Raw genomic sequence first — 25,516 nt, 5'->3', positions numbered from 1 at the left:
CCCTGGTTAGCTCTATTCCTAGGAATTTTATTTTGTGTGTTTGTGTGGCTATTGTGAATGGGACTGAATTCTTCATCTTGTGCTCAGCTTGGATGTTGTTGGTGTACAGAAATGCTACTGGTTTTAGTGCATTAATCTTATATCTTGAAACTTTGCTAAAGTTGTTTATCAGATCAAGAAGCTTTCTGGCAGAGACTATGGAGTTTTCTAAGTATAAAATTATATTGTCTGCAAACAGAGATAGTTTGACTTTTTCTCTTCCTATTTGGATGTCTTTTATTTCTTTCTCTTGCCTGATTGCTCTGGTTGGGACTTGCAGTACTATGTTGAATAGGAGTGGTGAGAGTGGGCAGCCTTGTCTGGTTCTAGTTGTCAAGGGGGATGTTTCCAGCTTTTGCCCACTCAGTATGATGTTGGCTCTGGGTTTGCCATAGATGGCTGTTATTATTTTGGGGTATGTTCCTTCAATGCCAAGTTGTGGAGGCTTTTTAACATGAAGGGATATTAGTTTTATCAGAAGTCATTTCTGCATCTATTGAGATGATCATGTAGTTTCTGTTTTTACTTTTGTTTATGTGATGAATCACATTTATTGATTTGAATATGTCGAAGGAATCTTACATTCCAGGGATAAAGCCTACTTCACTATAGTGGATAGCTTTTTGATGTGCTGCTGGATTTGGTTTGCTAGTATTTTGTTGAGGATTTTTGCATCTATGTTCATCAAGGATATTGGCCTGAAGTTTTATTTTGTGTATGTATGTGTCTCTGCCAGGTTTTGGTATCAGGATCATGCTGGCCTCATAGGATGAGTTGAAGAGGATTCCATCCTCCTCAATTTTTTGGAATAGTTTTGTTAGGAATAGTACCAGCTCTTCTTTATGCATCTGGTAGAATTCAGTTGTGAATCCATCTGTTCTTGAGCTTTTTCTGGTTGGTAGGCTTTTAACTACCACTTCAATTTCAGAAGTTGTTATTGGTCTCTTCAGGATTTCAGTCTCTTCCTTGTTCAATCTTGGGAGGTTGTATATTTCCAGGAATTTATCAGTTTCTTCTTGGTGTTCATAATAGTCTCTGAGGGCTTTTTGTATTTCTGTGGGGTCAGTGGTAATGTCTCTTTGTCATTTCTGATTGTGTATTTGAATTTTCTCTCTTTTTAAATTAGTTTAGATAGTGGCCTATCAGTCTTATTTATTCTTTAAAAAAATCAGCTCTTGAATTCATTGATCTTTTGTATTTTTTTGTGTCTCAATTTCTTTCAGTTCAGCTCTGATTTTGGTTATTTCTTATCTTCTGCTAGCTTTGGGATTGGTTTGCTAATTCCTCTAGGTGTGATGTTAGGTTGTTTATTTGAGATCTTTCTAACTTTTTGATATGGGCATTTAGCACTATGAACTTTTTTCTTAACACTGTTTTAGCTGTGTCCCAGAGATTCCGGTATGTTATATCTTTGTTCTCATTAGTTTCAAACAATTTCTTTATTTTTGCCTTAATTTCATCGTTCACCCAAAAGTCATTCAGGAGCATGTTGTTTAATTTTCATATAATTGTATGGTTTTCAGTGATCTTCTTAGTAAAGATTTCTATTTTTATTGCACTGTGTTCCAAGGGTGTGGCTGGTCTAATTTTTTTTCAATTTGCTGAATATTGTTTTATGGCCAATTGTCTGGTCAATTTTGGAGTATGTGCAAAGGAGAAGAATGTCTATTCTGTTGTTTTTGGGTGGAGAATTCTGTAAGTGTCTGTCAGGTTCATTTGGTCAAGTGTTAAGTTCAGGTCCCAAATATCTTTGCTGGTTTTCTGCCCTGATCATCTGTCTGATGCTGTCATTGGGGTGTTGACTTCTCCTGCTATTATTGTGTGCTGTGTCTCCTTGTAGATCTCTAAGAACTTGTTTTATGAATCTGGGTACTCCATGTTGGGTGCATATATATCTAGCATAGTTAGGCATTCTTGTTGAATGGAGCCATTTATCATTACATAATGTACTTCTTTGTGTTATTTATTTTTGTTGGTTTAAAATCTGTTTTGTCTGAAATTAGAATAGCAACCCCTGATTTTTTCTGTTTTCCATTTGTTTGGTAAATTTTTCTCCATCCTTTTACTTTGAGTCTATGGGTGTCATTGAATGTGAGATGTGTGTCTTGAAGAAGACAGCATATAGTTGGGTCTGGCTTCTTTATCAAGCTTGTCACTTGTGCCTTTTTTTTTTTTTTTTGAGAGGGAGTTTCACTCTGTCACCCAGGTTGGAGTGCAGTGGCACAATCTCGGCTCACTGCAACCTCTGCCTCCCAGGTTCAAGTGATTCTCGTACCTCAGCCTCCTGAGTAGCTGGGATTACAGTGCATACCACCACGTCCAACTAATTTTGTATTTTAGTAGAGATAGGGTTTCACCATGTTGACCAGGCTGACCTTAAGTGATCCGCACATCTCGGCCTCCCAAAGGGCTGGGATTGCAAGCATGAGCCACCACACCTGGCCTCTGTGCCTTTTAATTGGGGCATTTTGTCCATTTACATTCAAGGTTAATACTGGTATGTGCAGATTTGATTCTGTCATCATATTGTTAGCTGATTATTTTACAGACTTGATTGTGTAGTTGTTTTATAGTATCACTAGTCTGTGTATTTAAGTGTGTTTTGGTAGTGGCCAGTAATGGTCTTTCCTTTCCATATTTAGCACTCCCTTCAGGAACTCTTATATGGCAGATCTGGTGGTAATGAATTCCCTTAGCACTTGTTTATCTGAAAAGCATCTTATTTCTCCTTTGTTTATGAAGCTTAGTTTGACTGGCTACAAAATTCTTGACTGGAATTTCTTTTCTTTAAGAGTACTGAATATAGGCCCCCAGTCTCTTCTGGCTTGTAGGGTTTCTGCTGAAACATCCACAGTTAGCCTGATGGGGTTCACTTTGTTGGTGACCTGCCTCTTCTCTACAGCTGCCTTTAACATTTTTTCTTTCATTTTGACCTTGGAGAATCTGATGGACTGTGTGTCTTGGGGATGTTCATCTTATACAGTATCTTGCAGGGGTTCCCTGCTTTTCCTGAAGGAAATTTTCATGGACAATATCCTCAAACATGTTTTCCAAGTTGCTTGCTTTCTCTCCCTCTCTTTCAGAGACACCAGTGAGTCATAGATTTGGTCTCTTTACATAATCCCATATTGCTCAGAGAGTTTGTCCTTTCTTTTTATTCTTTTTTCTTTATTTTTATTGACTGAATTATTTCTGAAAACCAGTCTTCAAGCTCTGAGATTCTTTCTTCATCCTAGGCTATTCTGCTTCTAGTACTTGTGATTATATTATGCATTCTTGAAGTGAGTTTTTCAGCTCTATTAGATAGGTTTGGTTTTTTTCTTAAAATGACCATTTCATCTTTCACCTCCTGTATTGTTTTATTGAATTCCTTAGATTCCTTGGGGGTTTTGACCTCCCAAATCTCAGTGATCTTCATTCCTATCCATATTATGAATTCTAGGTCTGTCATTTCAGCCATTTCACTATGGTTAAGAACCGTTGCTGGGGAATTAGTGTGGTCATTTGGAGATAAAAAGATGCTCTGGCTTTTTGAGTTGCCAGAGTTCTTGCACTGGTTCTTTCTCATCTGTGTTGACTAATGGCCCTTCAATCTTTGAGGCTGCTGACCTTTAGATAGGGTTTTTTTTTGCTTTTATCTTCTTTGATACCCTTGGGGGTTTGATTGCGGCATGAGGTGGGTTCAGTTGACTGTCTTCATTTCGGGAAGATTTTAGGGAGCCAATGCTCAGCTCAGCACTCCTGGGTTGCATGCTCTGGCTCTGGGGGACTGACATTGGGCCCCTAGATTTGTTCTCTGGCCCCTCAAGGTTAGGAACCTGTTACGCTGAATGGGCCAAGGTGTTCCCAGCCCATTGACCAAAACACTCCAATGGGTGTGCCAGCCAAAGCACTTCAGCAGTGGGATCCATACTCGCTCACATGTGCCAGCAGCTGCAACGGTGCAGTGGGGTGCATGTGCATTGGCTGGGGTGGGGCACAGCAGGAGTTGGGTGACGGTGTTCCTGCACATAGCTGGGCCAGTGATGGAAGGCAGCAGAGCAGGGGTGGGACACTGGTGGGAGTGGGGTTGCCAGCACCTGTGCTAGTCCTTGCACCAGTGGGGGTGGGGCAATGGCAGGAGCAGGGTTGCCAGTGTCCATTTGTGCATTCATGCTGGCAGTGGCAGCATGGCAGGGTACCCATGTATCAGTAGGGGGCACAGCAGGGTGCACACATGCCAGCAGTGGAGGCACTATGGGGTACATGCACACACATGTACTGGAAGAGGGGGAGGCAAGGTCCACTCACAGTGCACCAGCAAAGTGATGATGGGGTGGTGGGGAGTGGGGCATGAACAAGTGTGTGCCAGTGAAAGGAGGCTGTGGTGAGGGGAGGCTGTGGGTGGGCTGGTGCACACCAGTGGGGGCCAGTCTGCTAGAGTTCTCCAATGGTCAGACATGGTCTACTGGCAAAGGAGCCATGATGAGGGCCCCAGGAAAGCACCCTGGTTGGGCATCTGACACTGCACTACACATGGGCACAGCCAGGCTGGGGCCCCAAGAGAGTCCAGCAGATAGGGGGCATTCAGAATGTACTGGCTTCATCCCACAGGCAAGGCCACCCTGCTCTGTCCAGGTCTGACAGTCACGCAAAGGCTAACGCCTTGTAGAGGAGCATGGCAAGCCTTGGGGAATGGGCATTACTGGCCATGCTTCACTGCAGATGTTCCCACATCAAACCCTCTGGGCACTACACAGGCCGGAGTCCTGCCCCTGCCACCATCTAAGCAGTTCTCCCTGCCATCTCAAGTCTCTGTGGGGTTGTGGGGTCTCCTGCTGCTAGGATTCTGGAAGTCCATGGTGAGAGCAGGCTATTACTCACCTGTTCAACTCACCCCTTCCCCAGGAGTCACTGGGGGCCAGGAAACAAATCCCTTTGCTTAACAGCCCCATGCAGGGTTCCCAGACTTCCCGGCTTCAGCCCAGCATCTGCATCCTCCCTCTATCCACTCTCAATGCCTTCTCTCTGAGGATATGGCTTGAGTGTGCCAGTCTTCCTGATGTCCCAGTCCGTTGGTGGGAGATGTTCCTCCTAGCTTGACCCTCTTTTATCTAGTCACCCTTACTTTTCTATTTCAACACCCCCTCCCAGCCCCGTGCTCATCCAAAAAGGAAGAATGTTAAAATGCGCCCACGAGAACCTGCCAGCAAGACTGCTGGCCTCCGTCTTTATTGAAACAGAAACTCGTCACCAAGCTTAGAAACAGGTCATCTGAGTGTGCTTAACTCACCACCAAACAGAACACATCACTGTGGGTTTGTTCTGATAGACTTTAATTGTGTTTTCTAACCTGCTAATTAACTGTCCCACTCATTATGCTGTAGCAGCTTCCTCTTTTTAATTAGAATTAACAGTCAGTTTGGCCTTACATGGCCCGTTTGCTCCTGAGGCTGTTCAAAAACATCCTCTCCCCCAGACAGTCCAGGATGGTAATGTTTAAGCCTATTGATTCAACTAAAGAACACAGATTTTAAATCCCACTGGAAAATAGTGTATGTCAAAATATACTAATGAATAGTCAAGAGGAAGAATCTCTTTACATTTCCCTAGAGCAGAGATCAGGAAACAATCTTAGTCTTATGACTGATCCTACACAAATTCAAGTTAGAATCACCATGTATGGTTGTTAACGATGCTGAGAGGCATGAACTTCTTTTTCACAAACATCTTCCCTTGTGTTTCTGGAGTTCTGAACCACTGTTTCCTAACCAGTGTCCCCGTCTGCCTCCACTTCCTCCCTCTGCTGACCCATATCCCACCCTGCATCAGGGACACCTTTCGAATCGCAAATCTGATCCTGTTTCTCACCTCCTAAAACCCTTCAACGGGCCTACAGCTTCTGCATGCAAACTCCTGCCCCAAGCATGGCCTCCTAGACACCCTAGAATCTACCCTTGCTGGCCCCTCACAGGATGCCTCTGCTGTCCCACCTCCCCATCACAGCCGGGCTCTCACCAAACCTGCACCCGGTTTAGCCCTCCGTCTCCTCAACTGCATAAAGAATTTCCGGCAGGGCGCGGTGGCTCAAGCCTGTAATCCCAGCACTTTGGGAGGCCGAGGTGGGTGGATCACGAGGTCAGGAGATTGAGACCAGCCTGACCAGCATGGAGAAACCCCGTCTCTACTAAAAATACAAAATTAGCCGGGCATGGTGGGGGGGCACCTGTAGTCCCAGCTACTCAGGAGGCTGAGGCAGGAGAATGGCATGAACCCGGGAGGTAGAGCTTGCAGTGAGCCGAGATTGCGCCACTGCACTCCAGCCTGGGCTACAGAGTGAGACTCTGTCTCAAAAAAATAAAAGAAAAAGAATTTCCACTCATCCTTAAAAGATCTGTTTAACTATCATCGTTTTCCCTTCATCTGCACATTCAGCAAACATCTGTCAAGCACCCAAGAGACAAACATGATTTGCTATGGGAGAAGCAACAGTGAGAAAAAGAGACAAAATGCCTGCCCTCAAGGAGCACAATGAACAAGCAAAAGATAAATGCAAAGATGAGGATGCAATCCATGGAAATAAATAAACATGAGGCTGTGATCGAGAATAAGATAGTGGTGGAGGGACCTCCCCCTTTTGCCTAATTAAATAGATGCTCATGTCTCATGCCCATTCCTGGAGAAGTCTCCTTTCCATTTTTTTTTTTTTAGAAAACATGTCCCATGTGGTTAGACCACAGGCTTGCATAGATACTTTTGCTGGCTACCTGGCTGGGCTGTGTAGAAGGGGAGAAAGGCACCATTGCTTCTTTATCCCATACTGGGAGCCAAGTTCATGTGAAGTAAATTGCCCATATCCTTGTGCGCCCTGAAATCTTTCCAAAGCTGGGGGGCATTTCCAGCAGTGGGAACAGTCAAAGTGTGGGTGAGCACCAAGAATTCGCAAGGAGGACACAATAGAGCAGTCAATCAGGCTAGTTTGGAAGTTCTAGATCCTACTCCTCTGAAACATTGGGAGTCTCACTCCACCTCTCTGGCCTCAGTTTCCCCACCTGAAATATTGGGTTGGGGCTGGCCTAGGGGGTCCCTAAGGTATTTTCTGCCTCTAACTTTTGCAGTGTTTCTGGAGGAAACTTCCTTTGCTCTTTCAGTTCAGACCAATGACCAAATACAACAGGAGGAAACTTCCTTTGCTCTTTCAGTTCAGACCAATGACCAAATACAACAGGAGGAAACTTCCTTTGCTCTTTCAGTTCAGACCAATGACTCCTGACAATCTGATCTTCCTTGCCCAAGATCAACAATGTCTGATGCCATATCTGATGCCATTTTATCACTCCTTTTCTAAAATAATTAGAAACCCTACAAAGGGAAAACCTTTCAAGAACACATAGAAAGTGTTCAATACATTTTTACTATTTTATTGCTGCCCAATAAAGGAGAACATTAATCTTGTGCTTGGGCCTGGCTTTCTTGACACAGTGGACCTCAGATGCTGACAGCTCCTTGAAGGCAGAAGTTGAATCAGCTTTCTGCCACCATCGATGCCCCAGCGTGGCTCCTGGTACATAGTCAGTTCCCAGCAAACACTGAGGGGATTAATGACGAGCAGAAGAGGAATCGCCATAATCATTGATATTGATTGGGCCTTTGCCACTGATATGGTTTGGCTCCGTGTGCCCACCCAAATCTCATGTCAAATTGTAATCCCCATGTGTCAGGGGAGGGACCTGGTTGGAGGTGATTGGATCACGGAGGTGGTTTCCTTTATGCTATTCTCATGACAGTGAGTGAGTTCTCATGAGATCTGATGGTTTAAAAGCGTGTGACGTCTCCGCCTTCACTTTCTCTCCCCTGTTCCGCCACAGGAAGATATACTCGCTTCCCCTTCCCTTTCCACCGTGATCATAAGTTTCCTCAGACTTCTCCAGCCATGCAGAACTGTAAGTCAATTAAGTCTCGTTTCTTCATAAATTACCTGGTCTCAGGTAGATCTTTACAGCAGTGTGAAAACGGACTAATACAGCCACACATTAAACATGTTGCTAAACACTATCTCATTTAATCCCCAGTTCAGACCAAAGAGGCAGGAACTCCTGTTCTGTCCTCATTTTATGTACAAGAAAATGGAGAGCCAGAGATATGACTTACCTGTGGTCACATAGCTTGGAAGTGGAAAGGGGAAATTTAAACTGGGTTAAACCTGGTGACTAAGAGAAAATATATCTAAAGGATTAAGTGACATATGGACACACTTGTGGAGATTTTTAAAGAGATTTCTAGGCATTTGGGGGGCAGGCTTTAGAAATTGATGATAGTGGTTCCATTGGAAGAATTTTAATAAATATGAATTAAGGAAAAGTTTGGGCAGTACCCCTTATTTCTTTTATGTAAACATGAAATTACAATTGAGCTTTCTCTTGGTTACTTGGGCAAGAGTTAGTGCCAGTGCTCTTAGCTACTAGCCTGGCCACCTCCACATGGTAATAATTTGCCACGTGCCAAGTAAGCACTATCAAGGTTTTGACTTTACTGAGATTTTAAATGGCTCATTAAGTGAGATTATAGGCAAGGAAACTGAGGTCTAGGGAAGGACCAAAGCCTCCCACCTCGTGGTCGGCAGAGCCAGAGGAGCCCATTGAGAGTCAGGGTGAGTCAAGGCTCTGCAAGGAGCCCCCAGGAAGCATCTGCCACACCTCCTCATCCCTGGTTGCTCAGCAGCCTCCTCTGCCTCACTACCTAGGAAGCACATGCCTGAGGAGGTGGGTGTCTAAGCTCCTCTCAGAAATGAGGACAGACCTCCTATACATCCTCTGAGGGGAGGAGCTTCCTGTGTGCACTCTGGTCCCACCCCTCCCAACAGGCTGCAGGGCATGAGTTCTAATTGCTCATATATCTTGGCTGTTGTCATAGAACAAATCTGTTTGGGAGCCTGTGCATTTTCAAATTCTCAAATGTCTCTCCTAGAGAAAGGGCAGAGGAGAAAGTCTCTTACCTGAGTCCAGATCTCTTGGTTTCGGAGCCAAGTCTATCATTTACTGCTTGTGCTACCTTGAGCAAGTCACTCTCTACTCTGGGTCACAAATTCCTCACCAGTTAAATGGAGTTAGAGTAACTGCCTCCCAAGATAGTTCTTACATCAACTAGTAGTGTCTGCAAATGCCTAGCACTTGACATGTAAATGTCGGATGGAAATGGATAAATGAGTGGATGAACAAGATAAAGTCTATTGACGTAAACAAAGCAGAATGGCCATGAAGAGTTTTCAAAATGATTATATTTTGATAAAAGAAAAGAGCTATTTTTAAACCTGGTGCTTAACAGAACATTTATTTAAAGGATTAAGTGACATATGGACACACTAAAGGAAATTTCTAAGGGGGTTTCTAGGCATTTTGAAGGGCTTTAGAAATTGATGATAGTGGCTCCATTGGAAGCATTTTAATACATATGAATTAAGGAAAAGTTTGGGCAGTTGCCCTTTATTTCTTTTATTCAAAAATAAAATTAAAATTGAACTTTTTCTAGGGTACATGGGCAAGAGTTAGAAAATAGAGAGGAGGGAGAAAGGGCCTAAAGATAATATGTAGGAAACATTGCTGGAAGCAGAAATAACAAAGCTGGCTCTAGAGAAATACCACAGGTGCACGTTGCTAAGCATACTCTCATTTAATGCACAAAACAAAACTAGGTAGGAACTATTATTATCTTCATTGTATAGATGAGAAAACTGAGAACCATAGGTACATGTGGTCACATAGCTAGTAGGTAAAGTGATGGGAATTTATATCAGGTTTACCTCTGGAGAAAGAAAGGTAGCAGATAGTTCCTCACTATAGACACCAGGGGCGCTGTTGCCACAAGGCAGCTTGGTTGTTAGGCCAGCTGAGCTGGAGCACAGATTCACAGAGAACAGAGATTTGGAGGAAAAGGCAGTTTTCAAAAAGTAATTCTTGTATGAAGAACGTGCATAATTCAATTCCTTTTCACTTGAACATAACTAAATGTAACTATTAGGAATTTACCAATGAGGTGGAAGAATGTTTCTTTGCTTATGAACATTTCTGAAGGAAAATAATGGCATTATTAACGAAGTAGATCGATACATTATTAATGAGGTGAACAATGTCTCAAAATTATTAGGAATATTTTTAGGGTATCTACAGAATTTTTTAAATTACTTGGCAAATTTTTACATAGAATACTCAATTAATCAGTACATATTTTCTATTTTCCTGGCAAGAAGGGAGAAAAATGAGTGGGGGAGGGAAAGAGATGGGGAGAGAAAAAGAGGGGAATAAAATAATTTCAAGGTGAGGGACAGATACCTCAATCCATATCACCTCTTGATATTCTGTAAAGAAAGGAGTCAGAGGGACTTTTTTTTTTTTTTTTTTAAACTAAATCTGGCTCTTCCACCAAGTTTTATGACCTTGAGCAAATACATTTCCCTCTCTGAGCCTCATTTTCCTAATCTGTAAAATAAGAGTTTTTATTTTACCTAGAGTCCTAGGCTTCTATGCCTCAAATGCATGGATTCAAATCTGGTTTCCTTTTCCACAATGTATGTGCTACTAAGGCAAGAGCAACTATATGTTATTGGGAAAGCCCTTTTCTGCCAAAGCAAATTGGCGGGCAGACCACCCGCTCAGGAAAAACAGTTAGTCAACCAGTGTGGCTCAGTGTCCATGGGATCCAGGAGCCGGGAAGCTTACTCCGATCACATGATTCATAGTCTCCTGGAACATGCTTCTTCTGAATAATCATCATCATCGTCATTAAAAGCTATTGAGTGTTCATCACACCTCAGACACAATTCAATGTGTATTATCTGTATTAGGTCCTTTAAGCTTTGCAATGACCCCATGAAATCAATTCCATTGTCCTTGCTTACAGAGGAGGAAATTTGAGCCGGAAAGGTGAACTAATGTGCCCAAGGTCACACAGAGCCTGCAAGTCTCAGAACCAAGACTCTAACCCAGATGGTCTGATTGAAGCAGCATGCTCCAAACTATAGTATCAGACCCCCACCCAGGCCCCTAACTACAGTGTTACACCCTCACCTCAGGCCCCTAACTTTAGGGTAAGACCCCCACTGCACACTCCTAATTAGAGTGTGGGACCTCCACCCCATGTTCTTAACCCTAGTGTTATACCCCAGCTCCTGAAACGAGTACTTAGGTGTATATGATATAAAGATTTTCATCACTGTTGTTATTAGTAATGGCTACCTGATTATTGCAATAGTCACTGAGAAGTTAAACACTTAAGGAATAGATGGCAGTAGCAAAGATTCTTGTTACCTTCCCCAAATCCCGTTGTCCACGCCCTTTTGTGATTCCCAGACAGACCTACGACTGCTCCCATATGTGGCTTTTTGCCTGAGGACTTCCCCGGCCCTCTCAGCCCACATTGTGGCCGGCCAAAAGCACTGCTCAAAGTGTAACAGTCAGTGACTGATGGGACGTGGTGGATAGATAATCCAGCCCTCTTACCCCTCAGATGGGGTAACTCTGAGATGTGTTTTCCACAGTTTCCCAAGGGTCCCAGTTGGATTAAGATGTGGCTGACCATGGTGGTGTTGCTAATAACACACCCCTTATCCACCTCCTTCACTTCCCTGCACTCTTCCCTGCCTTTTCTGGGATCAACTGGCACATAAACTGCTCCTCAGTGTCTGCTTCTGGGGCAATCCAGAATAGGATACTCAAACAAGATAACAAAGAAGACTCTAATAAGGTAACAAGATGAGTGGACCCACATGCATAATTAATTGGGGCTAATTTTCAAAGTTTAAGCTATATTGGACTGTTGGGCAACCGTCCACTCTGAGTCGTTTTTGATTTGTTGGAGTGCAAGCCTTGCTGGCAACATAGCAGAGTGATAACGGTGAAAGGTCTGGAGAGATTCAGACTTGAGTTGGTCCTGGCTTTGTGTCTTTGTCACCCTGGGTTGCTTGGTTGGGTCAGCTTGCTCAGTGATTGTGTGTGTGCAATGCTTACCTTGAAAGCTTTACCTTGATGGGGCAATTGTCTCTGAATTCAGTCCCTTCCTTTCATCTCACCTGCCATGATCTGAGCCCTCCTAAACAACCATTGCCTCCTCCCTGGACTGCCCTGACAGCTCCCTGCATCCACTCCTACACACTCCCGGCTTTTCTCCAAACAGCAGTGACCTCTGTGAAATGCAAATTGATCACCTCAACTGCTGCCCAGCAGCCCAAAGTAGTTTTCTTCAACCGCAAATCCCCTCCATGATCTACAAGAGGCTGCTTCATTGCCCCTGCTCACATTTGCTACCTCACCCCATTCCTCTCTGCCTCCTTCAGGTGTCTAGACAGATTGGCCCCTATTGTAGACCTTGGCCCAATCCTTTCGCCTGTAGGACCTCTGCCGGCCCCTTTCTCCACCCAGCATGATCTTCCCCAGATCTTCAGGAGCCACCTCTCCTTCTTCAATCCACATCTCCACCATCTCCTCCGCAGGGCATCCTTCTCCACCCAGTACCAAAATAGACAGTGTATCTCCTCCAGAATGCTTATCACATTTTGATTTATATTTATTTATTCATTTGCTCACTCCCCTTTTTTATTTTTATTTTTTTATTTCCGTAGGTTTTTTTTTTGGTGGGGGGAACAGGTGGTGTTTGGTTACATGAATAAGTTCTTTAGTGGCGATTTCTGAGATTTCGATGCACCCATCACCCAAGCAAAATACATTCACCCAATTTGTAGTGTTTTATACCTCAGGCTGGTGTGCAATATGCATGATCTCGGCTCACTACAACCTCCACCTTCCAGGTTCAAACGATTCTCCTGCCTCAGCCTCCCGAGTAGCTGGGATTACAAGCATGCACAACCACGCCCAGCTAATTTTTGTATTTTTAGTAGAGATGGGGTTTCACCATGTTAGTCAGGCTGGTCTCAAACTCCTGACCTCATGTAATCCACCGGCCTCTGCCTCCCAAAGTGCTGGGATTACAGGCGTGAGCCACCGCGCCTGGCCCCAGTTGTATCATTCTTATGCCTTTGCATCCTCGTAGCTTAGCTCTCACTTATGAGTGAGAACATATGAGGTTTGGTTTTCCATTCCTGGGCTCACTACCATTTTAATGAACAAATCATCCCAGCAGACAAGGGTTCCCCATGAAAGCAAGGACATGCTGCTTTTGACCTCAATGTTGGAACAGTCCCAGCACATAAATAATTGTTGGATGTTGACACAATGAATGGCTCCGTCCTAGTAATTTCCAAATTGTGTTCAGTGTCTCTCTAGAGTTTGGTAAAAGTCCCTGAGGGATTTCCTGTCCATTGTCCACTCTGTCTTGTCTGAGAAACACCCAGGTGTAGATCTCATTGGCAGAGTGGTGACTCCAGTTGGAGATGGGGAGGTTCAAGTGGGATCCCAGCAGTTGTGCTGAGCCCCAGGTCCTGGTCTGGGCAAAGGGTGCAATCACCGGTCTTACTGAACAGGATATGGAGGAATAGAAGGGTATAGACCTCAGACCACATGTGAGTTTGGAAATGTGGCAGGGGCAGCTTGGGTTGTGGTGGTGACTGGAGGCTCTCCTGGCATCAGAAAGTAAAGGGTAATAAATGCCCTGCAATTGCACAGGACAATCTCTCAAAATAAAGACTTGTCCCGCCCCAATGTCAATGATGTCTCCACTGAGTAACACTAAGTCACCAGGGCGACTCAGAAACTGGGGCCCACTACACATCCAGTCAAGTGGCAGGGGCGGGGCTCTAAAGTGTGGCAGATGGAGATGGATGCTGGAGGCATGACCTCCTCAGATTGATTAATTCCATGTCCTGGCTCACACATTGCAGGTGGCATCCCGTTCATCTTGACTAAGGTGAGTACTTCCAGCAATCTCAGCAGCCAGCTACCTTCATCATCGCAGGCACCGTCAACTGGCTCTCCAACTTTGCTGTTGGGCTCCTCTTCCCATTCATTCAGGTATGACTGAAAAGGAGTCTTTTGCCCATGGGGTTCCCTTTGATTCTGCAGCTTTTAAGGGGTGATTCATAGAGCAGAGGTTGATCTCTCTCCTTTCAACTGGAAACTCATGCTATTTTCCTAAGGAAGGAAGAAACTATGCTTCAGGCACCGTGATGCCTACAGCTTTGTTCTTTTGGCTTAGGACTATACTACAAGGCTACAGTAACCAAAACAGCATGGTACTGGTATCAAAACAGAGATATAGATCAATGGAATAGAACAGAGCCCTCAGAAATAATACCACACATCTACAACCATCTGATCTTTGACAAACCTGACAAAAACAAGAAATGGGGAAAGGATTCCCTATTTAATAAATGGTGCTGGGAAAACTGGCTAGCCATATGTAGAAAGCTGAAACTGGATCCCTTCCTTATACCTTACACAAAAATTAGTTCAAGATGGATTAAAGAGTTAAATATCAGACCTAAAACCATAAAAACCCCAGAAGAAAACCTAGGCAATACCATTCAGGACATAGACATGGGCAAGAACTTCATGTCTAAAACACCAAAAGCAATGGCAACAAAAGCCCAAATTGACAAATGGGATCTAATTAAACTAAAGAGCTTCTGCACAGCAAAAGAAACTACCATCAGCGTGAACAGGCAACCTACAGAATGGGAGAAAATTTTTGCAATCTACCCATCTGACAAAGGGCTAATATCCAGAATCTACAAAGAACTTAAACAAAGTTACAAGAAAAAATCAAACAAACCCATCAAAAAGTGGGCAAAGGAAATGAACAGACACTTCTCAAAAGAAGACATTTATACAGCCAACAGACACATGAAAAAATGCTCATCATCACTGGCCATCAGAGAAATGCAAATCAAAACCACAATGAGATACCATCTCACACCAGTTAGAATGGCAATCACTAAAAAGTCAGTAAACAACAGGTGCTGGAGAGGATGTGGAGAAATAGGAACACTTTTACACTGTTGGTGGGACTGTAAACTAGTTCAACCATTATGGAAGACAGTGTGGCAATTCCTCAAGGAACTAGAACTAGAAATACCATTTGACCCAGCCATCCCATTACCGGGTATATACCCAAAGGATTATAAATCATGCTGCTATAAAGACACATGCACACGTATGTTTATCGCGGCACTATTCACAATAGCAAAGACTTGGAACCAACCCAAATGTCCATCAGTGATAGACTGGATTAAGAAAATTTGGCACATATACACCATGGAATACTATGCAGCCGTAAAAAAGGATGTGTTCATGTCCTTTGTAGGGACATGGATGAAGCTGAAAACCATCATTCTGAGCAAACTATCGCAAGGACAGAAAACCAAACACCACATGTTCTCACTCATAGGTGAGAATTTAACAATGAGAACACCTGGACACAGGGTGGGGAACATCACACACTGGGGCCTGTCATGGTGTGGGGGGAGGGGAGGGATAGCATTAGGAGATATACCTAATGTAAATGATGAGTTAATGGGTGCAACACACCAACATGGCACATGTATACATATGTAACAAACCTGCACGTTGTGCACAAGTACCCTAGAATTTAACGTATATATATACAAAAACACTTCCAACTTTATGTCTAATGCATCGAGGATTAGGACTAGAATAAAGGGGCTATATAAGCCAAATATTTTCTCCAAAAGAAAAAAGAAAGAAAGAAACTATGCTTCGGGCAAAACCTTTCATCCCTCTCTCTTTCCTGTGCCTTCCTAGAGCTGCCCTAACTGCTATGGGCTGCTTCTGAGGGCATGGGCTACCCATTGCTGAGACTATGCAAGGACTCCTAGGTTAGCAACTCAAACCTACAACCTACTTATCAATTTTGCAATGTGCTCATCACTGTGTAAGACAGATTCCATCTAATAGTTCCAGTGCACACTGCAAACCACCACCCATTTAACATCCTCACTGTCATCATCATAACCACAGCTAATGGGATCATCATCCCAAGGGTGACAGTGATCGGTAGGAAAATGCTCACATACTCAAGAATCAGATATAAGTTCTTTTTGGGTAGGGAAAGAATCTATTCATTGGAAACTGAATTCATTAATTCAACACATATATATGTTGAGTCCCAGCTGTGTGCCAGGCACTATTCTAGGCAATGAGGATAGAGTGGTAACAAAGCCTGTGTTTCCTGGTCCTGGAGCTGAATGGGGAAACAAAGGAGGCAGAAGTGCTATTTGAGACGGGGCAGTCGTGAAGGGCTCTGGAAGGTGGTGGCAGTTGAGCAGAGGCCTGAGTGAAGTGAGGGAGCAGAGCTGTCCGGGAATGGTGAAGTCCTGGCTAGAAAAACAGCAAGTGCAGGGCCCTTAGGCAGGGCTAGATTTGGCCTGTGTAAGAAACCACCCAGAGGCCTATATGACTGAAACAGAGTGAGCAAGAAAGATGGGTGAGATAGAGGATCAGATCAGAGGGTTATCTGGGAGCAGGAACACAAAAGTCTTTGCAAGCCTTCTGCACAGAGCAAGGGGCCCAGAAGCATTTGCAGAAGGAAGATGAAGCATCCCTGCTCAAATGCCTACCAGGGCTCTCTGCTGCCCTCTGTGCTGGGTGGTACCACCTGGAGAAGGTGAGAATCTGTCAGATACATCACCATCCATTCTTAGGAGCTATTTCAATCCTGTCCTCCTCCCCTCACCAACTATTCTGTGCACTCAGTTCGGAGTCTGCCTGCTAATTTACTAGTGCCAAGCGCAACACATCCCAGAGATTCTGCTGCCAGCGTGGGTGAGCTGAAGGTCAGTATTTGCGGCACTCCAAGCCCCAGCCACCCCAGTTCCAAGCCTGCATGGTGGCTGTTTCTGCATTCACAGTTACGGAGCAGTTGCTCTGTGCCACCCCCTCCCCCATGCATGGCTTTCTGTGCCCACATCACCTTCACACAGTCCTGAGCTGGAGTTTCTGATCCTTGCCACTGTACAGGCAAGGAGGTCCAGGAAGTAGACGTGGTCAATCCAGGTCCCACAGTCAGCATCAGACCCAGTTTCTCCACTTCACCACCTGGTCCTCATCTTCCCTCTCCATCCATCACTTACTACAGCCTCCTCGTCTCAGAGTTAAAAGGCTGCCACACCCTGTAACTTTTAAGGCATCTTTGTGTTTTAGCAACAACCGCTCTATTTCTGAAACATAAGTGCTGTTGGGGGCTCCATGAGCCATGGAGTTTGTCAAGGTCCCACACTCATTTACTCCCATCCGGGGGCATCTTCACGTGGCTGCAGTCAGAACATAACAAGTTATCTTTTCGATGGACTTTTAAACCTTAAGTGGCTTTTTACAGTTTGGCTCAAAGCCGGCAGAGCCAGGTGTCAGTAAAATCGTCATTATTATGGCAAAAGTTAACTTCAAGCTGTTTCTGTCAACACGGTTCCCCCATCACATTTATAAATTAAGTAGAGAAGTTCCAGCACCTTCACATGGCCCAGTCCTGAGATCTGTATGTCCGAGAAGCAGGCCACTATCTTCTGAGCCACTCGCAGGTGTGGGGTGTGAAAGACCTTGCTGGCCTGCCACAGTTTGAGCGTTAACAGCACCAACATGCCACTTTAGCATAGTGTTCATTGAACGCTTGCCGTGTGCCCAGAGTACTCCACCGCCATCTATGCTGGGAGGTAGTGCCCGTATCACTCCCTTTGACAGGCAAGGGGATGAGCTCAGAGAGATGTAGTAACTTGCAAGGTTACCGCACTTCCAAACCTAGATAATTTTTTGTATTTCTAAAACCTGGAATCAATTCTTTGTTTTGTTCTTGCTTCTCTTGCCTGTCATTTATGAGCCTTTTCTTATGCCTATGGGCAATTTCGAAACAAATCCCTTCTGGAAACAGTTTCTAAGCAGCTGGGCATGTCCAGGGTGTCTGGGTTTTCAGGGGGTAATTAAGGAAACATTGCAGGTGTGACTGTTGATGAACCTTCATTGGAGCGGGAACAGCCAGGCCGGACACACGGATGGAGACACTGGGCAGGTAGTTACGTTTAGTATTTTGTGAAATGTCAGCCTCCTGACCCAAGCCTGGGAAGGCAGCCACGGTTAATTTCCTTTCTGGAGAGGGGCTTAGCAAGTCAGAGAGCTGGGCTCAGGGGGCTGCTGTGAGCAGTGAGCAATGCATTAGAGAAATACAGGGCTAACAAGTTCTGAGTCACATCCCCCAACCCCAGCCCACCCCAGCCCCACCCACACCCACCCACGGGAGCAACATGTATGTGTTGTAGATGCCATACAGGAACCATTTCTGACCTACCTCCCTTCTGAAAGCCAGCTCGGCTGCAATCAAGAGCTACTGTGTTCATCTACTCGGGCCTCAGGCTGCCATGACCAAATAGCACAGACTAGAGGCTTCAACAACAGAAATTCGTTTTCTCACAATTCTAGAAGCTAGAAGTCTGAGCTCAAGGGGTTAGCAGGGTTGATTTCTTCTGAGACCCCTCTCCTTGGCTTGTAAATGGTTGTGGTCAAGTTCACGGCTACGCCAATTTTTATCCCCAGGGTCAGGTTCCAGCTCATACTGAGGTCTGAAGGGAGTGGGTGAATGAGCAGACAGCTGGAAGAACACTCAAGGGGCCGTAGACAGGTGCAATGTAGTTCTCTCATCAGCAGCTCACTCACACTAGTTCTCTCACGCTGTCCACCCTGTCTTGGCTGCCTAGTCCAGCAGCTCCCACACACGGCTGCACTGCCAGCTCGCCCTTCAGGGTCAGCAGCTTAACTTCCTCTGGGCACCAGAACTCCGACTGTGTCCTGGCTCTCCTCTTTCCATCTTGCAGATGGACATCTCTGGTTCTCTCTCTTTCTCTGGGCACCAGTGCGAGAGTGCCTGTACAGTGTCAGCAGGGCAGTTATACATTCACAGACAACAGTGGTGTAGGGCCAAGGGATGCCCTTCCCATGTTATGGCAAGTGGCGTCAGACACCTGCCCTCTAAACTCACTGAGTCGCTCTGGATGTTTACCTCAGCCTACCCTTGACCAAAGCACAGCCATGTTCCTTACAGCTGTCTTCTCCCTGTGTCCTCACGTGGTCTCCTTTCTGTGTGGATCTGTGTCCTCATCTCCTCTCTTATGAGGACAGCAGGATATTGGATTAGGGCCCACCCTAATGACCTCATTTTAACTTAATCACATCCTGAGGTGCTAGGGCTTAGGACTCAATGTATGAATTTCAGGAGGGACGCAGTTCAGCCCACAGGAGCCACCAAGAGAAACTACTCACACATCTTGATTGTTTCACTTATTCCAATAGGTGTCAGTGGCAAATGTATTCCAGCCCTCAAACAGACCCCTAAGAAGCCTGGACTTCTTCCTCAGAATAAAATATCTGAGCCAGTAGAGCCACAGACAATAGCACGAATCACACCGTATTGTAGCCCATGTATTAGCACAGGGCCCTGGGCATACTCCTCAAGCATAGGTTTTCTCTCCAAGCATGAGTTCCCTCACCTGTAAAATGGAAAATCCTTAGACCTCTCGTCACCAACAGAGAAAGGAGGCCACTGTGGTTGTGGGGAGGAGCCCACATCCCTTCATGCTCACCTCCACACGCCGGCTCTGGGATCGTGCTGGCAGCATTTTCTGTGGTCAGCATCAGTGTTGCTTGGGCCATTTGTTATAAAGCCTGCGAAAAACAGTCTCCAGTGTGGACTGCCAATATTTTCTGATTCAGAGAAAATTGCATGCAAATGTATGCCTCTTTGATTCTACTCGAGTTGTAAAATCCAGTTTGAGTTCAATAAATTCTGGAAGGGAGCAAATTATTCTTTTCAACCTGAAGAATATTGGGTCATATCCTGAATGTCTCAGCAGAGTGAGATGGGCAGGGCTAGTCAAACTTTTTCTGAGCTTTTTGTTTTTCTTCAACTTTTATTCTAAGTCCGGGGTACATGTGCAGGATGTGCAGGTTTGTTACACGGGTAAACATATGCCATTGTGGTTTGCTACACAGATCAACCAATCACCTAGGTATTACTCTTAAGCCCAGAGTCCATTAGCTATTCTTCTTGACACTCTACCTCCACTGCAACCCCCCGATAGTCCCCAGTGTGTACTGTTCCCCTCAATGTGTCCATGTGTTCTCATTGTTCAGCTCCCACTTATAAGTGAGAACATGCAGTGTGTTTGGTTTTCTGTTCCTGTGTTAGTTTGCTGAGGGTAACAGCTTCCAGCTCCATCCATGTCACTGGATCCATGTCACCACATCACGCAAAAGACATGATCTCATTCCTTTTTATGGCTACATAGTATTCCATGGTGTATATGTGCCACATTTGCTTTATCCAGTCTATCATTGATGGGCATTTGGGTTGGTTCCAAGTCTTTGCTATTGTGAATAGTGCTGCAATGAATATACACGTGCATGTATCTTTATAATACAATGATTTACATTCCTTTGGGTAGATACCCAGTAATGGGATTGCTGGGTCAAATGGCATTTCTGCCTCTAGGTCTTTGAGGAATCACCATGCTGTCTTTCACAATGATTGAACTAATTTAAACTCCCACCAACAGTGTAAAAGCATTCCTTTCTCTCTGCAAGCTCACCAGCATCTGTTGTTTCTTGACTTTTTAATAATCCCTATTTTGACTGGCATGAGATGGTATCTCATTGTGGTTTTGATTTGCATGTCTCTAATGATCAGTGATGTTCAGCTTTTTTTCATATGTTTTTTGGCTGCGTGAATGTCTTCTTTTGAGAAGTATCTGTTTGTGTCTTTTGCCCACTTTTTAATGAGGTTGTTTTTTCTTGTAAATTTGTTTAAGTTCCCTGTGGACTCTGGATATTAGACCTCTGTCAGATGGATAGATTGTAAAAACTTTCTCTCATTGTGTAGGTTGTATGTTCACTATGATGATAGTTTCTTTTGCAGTGGAGAAGTTCTTTAGTTTAATTAGATCCCATTTGTCAATGTTTGCTTTTGTTGCTATTGTTTTTGGCATTTTTGTCATGAAATTGCCTGTGCCTATGTCCTGAATGGTATTGCCTAGATTTTCTTCTAGGGTTTTTATAGTTTTGAGTTTTACATTTAAGTCTTTAATCCATCTTGAGTTACTTTTTGTATAAGGTGTAAGGAGGGGGTCCACTTTTAATCTTTGCTTCAGCCTCCCAAGTAGCTAGGATAACAGGTGGCTGCACCATGCTGAGCTAATTTTTGTAAATTTAGTAGAGATGGGGTTTCACAGTGTTGGCCAGGCTGGTCCTGAACTCCTGACATGAAGTGATCCACCCACCTCAGCCTCCCAAAGTGCTGGGATTACGGGCGTGAGCTACTGTGCTCGGCTGAACCACGTGTTCTTGACTGAATTTTGTGAAACTGTGACAATAATCCTCGCCACACCCATCAGGTCCCTTGGGAAAAGAAAGCCAAGCAAGAGGCAGCTGTGTGGGTGTCAGAGAGGTCCTAGAAAGCCCTGCATGTGGCCTGGGATAGGGCAGGAAACCTCTCTGAGCCTCAGTCCATCCATCCACTCAGTAAGATACTCAGAGCATCTACTGTATATCAGACACTCTCCAGGTTCTGGGAATACAAGAAAAATGATGACTTCTGCCTTCAGATAGTTACCTCTTGGTAGGGAGAAGGTTGATAAACAGGCAGTTGCACACTACAATGCTGCATAGTGGTGAGTGTTTTTGAAGAGCAATGAAGCAGGGCTGGGAGGGGCTATTTAGAAATGAGAGTCAAAGCGAACCTCTCTGAGAAAATGACCTATAAGTCAGATGAAGAGGAGTAAGAAAGCAGGATATACAGAGGCCTAAACGAAGATTATTCCAGCAAGAGAGAACAGCATTTGCAAAGGTTCTGAGGCCCAATACTGGAGGGAAATCATAAAGGCAGTGGAGTTCGGTCAAAGAAAGTGAGGAGAGTGAGATCAGAGAAGTAAGAGGGACACATGGTCGGTGGCCTTGGAGGCCGTGGTGAGGACTTTGGCTTTCCTGTAGGTGACTTAGGAAGTCATGGTGGGTTTTGAGCAGAGGAGTGACAAGTTTTGTCCTTTGTTTAACAGGATCACTCTGGCTTGTCTGTTAAGAATAATCTCAAGATTATGCTTAAAGTGAAAAGCAGGGAAATCAGTTGACAAGCTATTGCAAAAATCCAAGCAAGACATGATGGTGGCTTGCACCAAAATTGGGTTGCAATAGAAGTGGTGACAAACGCTCAGATTTGGAATACATTTCAAGGTAGAGCAACATGATTTCCTAATGGAGCAGATGTAGGTGGGAGAGACAGAGGGAGAGAGAGAAGCTCGGCCTGCCTCCAAGTGTTTTTGTTGGCATAATCAATCAGAAGGATGGAGGTGCCATCAGCAGAGATGAGGAAGGCTAGAGTAGGCAGTTTTAGAGGCTCCACTTTGGACTTGATAAGTCAGATGTCCATTCAGCATGCAGATGGGGGTGTGGAGGATGTTGAATGCAAAATTGATATATCTCATTTCATCTTCAAAATAATATGTGGGTATATATCACCATGTTGCAAATGAGGAAACAGATGCTCAGTGGATTGAAATTCTATCTTAAATGGCACATCATAAGTGTTAAAACAACATGTGAGTAATGGGATCAGGATTTGAATCCCACTCGACTGGCTTCAGAGCCCATACTCTCCCTCTTCTCCATACTGCTCTTGAAGTCTTTGTATGAGCAGAAGGCACAGTCTCAAGAGCTAAGCATCCACAGGTGTGGAACATTTACTGCATGTGGCACTTTAAAGGGAATGTCTCACTTAATTCCTACAACAACCCTGCATGTACCATGATTATCCTCTTTTTCAAGCATGGAAACAGAGGCACAAAGAGTCTCAGATTTAGTAAATGGTAGATCTAGGATGTGATCCAGAGATCAACCTTAAGCACTCTGCCATTCTCCAAAAATAAATGTTTGTCAAATCAAAGAATGGAATGGAATGGACTAATATCTGAATATTGCTTCTTGGGAAGTATTATTCAAAGACAGTGTAACCTTATCTTTGGATCAATAGATGTTTGTTGCATATGATAGTCACAATCCTGACAGCTGGGACCCAGAAAGTCTTTTATTTCTGGAGAGGTGGCTCATGCCTATAATTCCAGTACCTGGGAGACCAAAGCAGGTGGATTGCTTCAGGCTAGGATTTCAAGTCTTTTATTCCACAGACATGTCCTGAGTACCTCCTATGAGGCACAGGAGCTACAGAGGTGACTGCGTCACTGAGAAGCTCAAGGTCTAGTGCAGTTGGCAGGGTTATTCTAGTCCAAGCACTAATCAGGATACATAAAATGGAGTGATTGCTTTGAACATTTCTATTTTTTCTCATCTCTCTTATTTGTGCAAGGCCATCTCAGAGTGTCAATTAGTGAGTTAGATCACTTGCGTATTAGAAAAACTGGCATTACCTTGGCCTGTTCTATGCTCCACATTCTTCCTATGAACTGAGGCATTTCTCTTCCCTTTTGATGTCATTCTTGTCTTATGTGTATAGTAGAAGCAAGGAGACAATGTGGTTAATTGTAAATATAAGCTTAAGCTAATATTCAGCAAGCATACCATTTTGCTTTCATGATGATTAATTTTTAAATGCCAAATTTGCAACAACAACAACAACAAAAAGTATCATTTGCTCATCTTTACCAGAGTTTGAAGCTGATTTATTCAAGCCTCATGTGATAACACTTCATGTAGGGCACACTTGCCTTATAGAGCCAGCATCACACATGGTGTTTTGTCTAGGAGTATTGGTATATGAATGTGGAGCTATTTTAAAAATCTGTGTAGAGATGGTTTGACAGCAACTTTACTGATTATCTGTTTGATGGTTTTTGTCTCTGCCTTTCCACAGAAAAGTCTGAACACCTACTGTTTCCTAGTCTTTGCTACAATTTGTATCACAGGTGCTATCTACCTATATTTTGTGCTGCCTGAGACCAAAAACAGAACCCAGGCAGAAATCAGTCAGGCATTTTCCAAAAGGAACAAAGCATACCCACCAGAAGAGAAAATCGACTCAGCTGTCACTGATGATAAGACAAACGGAAGTTCTGAACAAGTTTCCTCTTCCACGTTGGACAATTATGTCAAAAACAGGATTGTCTAAATGGATAATCTCACTTTTCAGGAAACTTAAAATTTACCCATTATTGGGAGGCTTAAATGAATTGAAGCTGTGCAAGTCTTTTATATTATTAAGTATTTAAAAGTAAACCTGTACTAATCTAACATTGCAACTATGTTAGCATTATTCACAACTAAATCTCCCAAACTCTTCTGGAAGTTGCAAGGAATCCCTCTATGTTTCACTGGACCCAATGTTCTTCCATACAGGTTGATGACCTGCCTTCTTCATGACTCAATCCACGATTTCAAAATGAAATTGGGGAAATAGTATGTTAATGCTTTATCAAAGAAAGACAATTTGGTCTGATAGGGGACTCAACAGATTAGAAATCACAGACTGAGGTTCTAGTCCCAGCTTTACCACAAGCAGCCTTGATCTGCCCTCAACCTGGGTCCCAGCGCATCAATGACCCTAGGCTTCCATCCCCCGTATAGGCTTTCAGAAGTCAGTGGAAAGATTATTCATCGTGCCTAAGAAATGCCTGTTTCCAATATTTGACCTTGTGGATCTCAGGCTTTGGAGAGCCTAATACCAACCCACCAGCCTGCAGATTTTGTCTTTCCCAAACTGTGTTCCAGGAATGGGCTCAAGACTTAAGGGCTGATGCTGTCCTCGCCCCAGACTATTAGAGTCCTGTGTGCTCACAGAGAACATGAAGAAGAGCTATGTGCAGAAGACTTAACTTTCTAGAAACTGCAACAGGGACTGCAAATTGACCTCTATCCAAATGAAAAACAATGTTGAGGATGATTCTAAAGCTAAACCTAGGCTTGGTGGGAAAAAAAAAAACCAAAAAACATTGTGATTAATTGGTGATCTCTGCCACAAGTGTGGGGCTCAGAGTGTCAGCACATGTACTTCATGTTTACCAAGTCTAGAAGAGATTTCTCTGAAAAGGAAATGAACTGTCTTGAGAGATGGGGAGTTCACCATCACTCAAAGTGCTCAAGGGAAGACCGGGTGATTACTCATCGTGACTGTTGCTAAGAAAATCTGTGTCAACTTTGGAGAAAGGTGTTTGGAACAGACATGTTGAAGGGCTCTTCTAACTCTTACATGCTAGGGTTGTTTGGTAAGAGCCACTTGCAGCCTGCCATCGTAATGTGTGGCTTGTGTTTTGGGTGATTTCCTATACTTGCTTCTAAAATGAAACAAAGTGTCCTAAAGTAAAGTGCACTTGAATTAGCACCAGTGTGTTTGGTTGGTATTTCATAGGAGTGGGGCCAGAGAGGACTTGACTTAGCAATACCACTAGAATCCTTTTGGCCATAATCCCTTGGGTTTCCTCAGATCATTCTTGACGATGGCAGCCTTAGCCAAAACTTGAGTTTGGTTTTCCTTTTCTGTGGATTATTCTTTCATCACTGGGCCTTTGGTTAATTGCCAACTCAAGGCACCATGCCATCCAGCTTTGGGTTGG

The 25,516-nt window shown here is 44.1% G+C and overlaps 1 protein-coding gene across 1 annotated transcript in view; it reads left to right on the top strand.

Moving 5' to 3' along the window:
• The window catches only part of SLC2A9 (solute carrier family 2 member 9), a 198,903-nt gene extending 173,619 nt beyond the window's left edge, over positions 1 to 25,284 (top strand). Inside the window, 3 exon segments of the mRNA XM_078002570.1 lie at positions 13,847 to 13,869; positions 13,872 to 13,976; positions 23,821 to 25,284. Of these exon segments, the coding sequence (XP_077858696.1) occupies positions 13,847 to 13,869; positions 13,872 to 13,976; positions 23,821 to 24,105 (413 nt within the window). The 3' untranslated portion in view covers positions 24,106 to 25,284.
• The last annotated feature ends 232 nt before the right edge of the window (positions 25,285 to 25,516 follow it).

This window comes from Macaca mulatta, chromosome 5, assembly GCF_049350105.2.
Source record: "Macaca mulatta isolate MMU2019108-1 chromosome 5, T2T-MMU8v2.0, whole genome shotgun sequence".
NCBI classification, from domain to species: Eukaryota; Metazoa; Chordata; class Mammalia; order Primates; family Cercopithecidae; genus Macaca; species Macaca mulatta.
The sequence above is the reverse complement of the archived record's forward strand: the minus strand, read 5'-3'. Positions and strand labels throughout refer to the sequence as shown.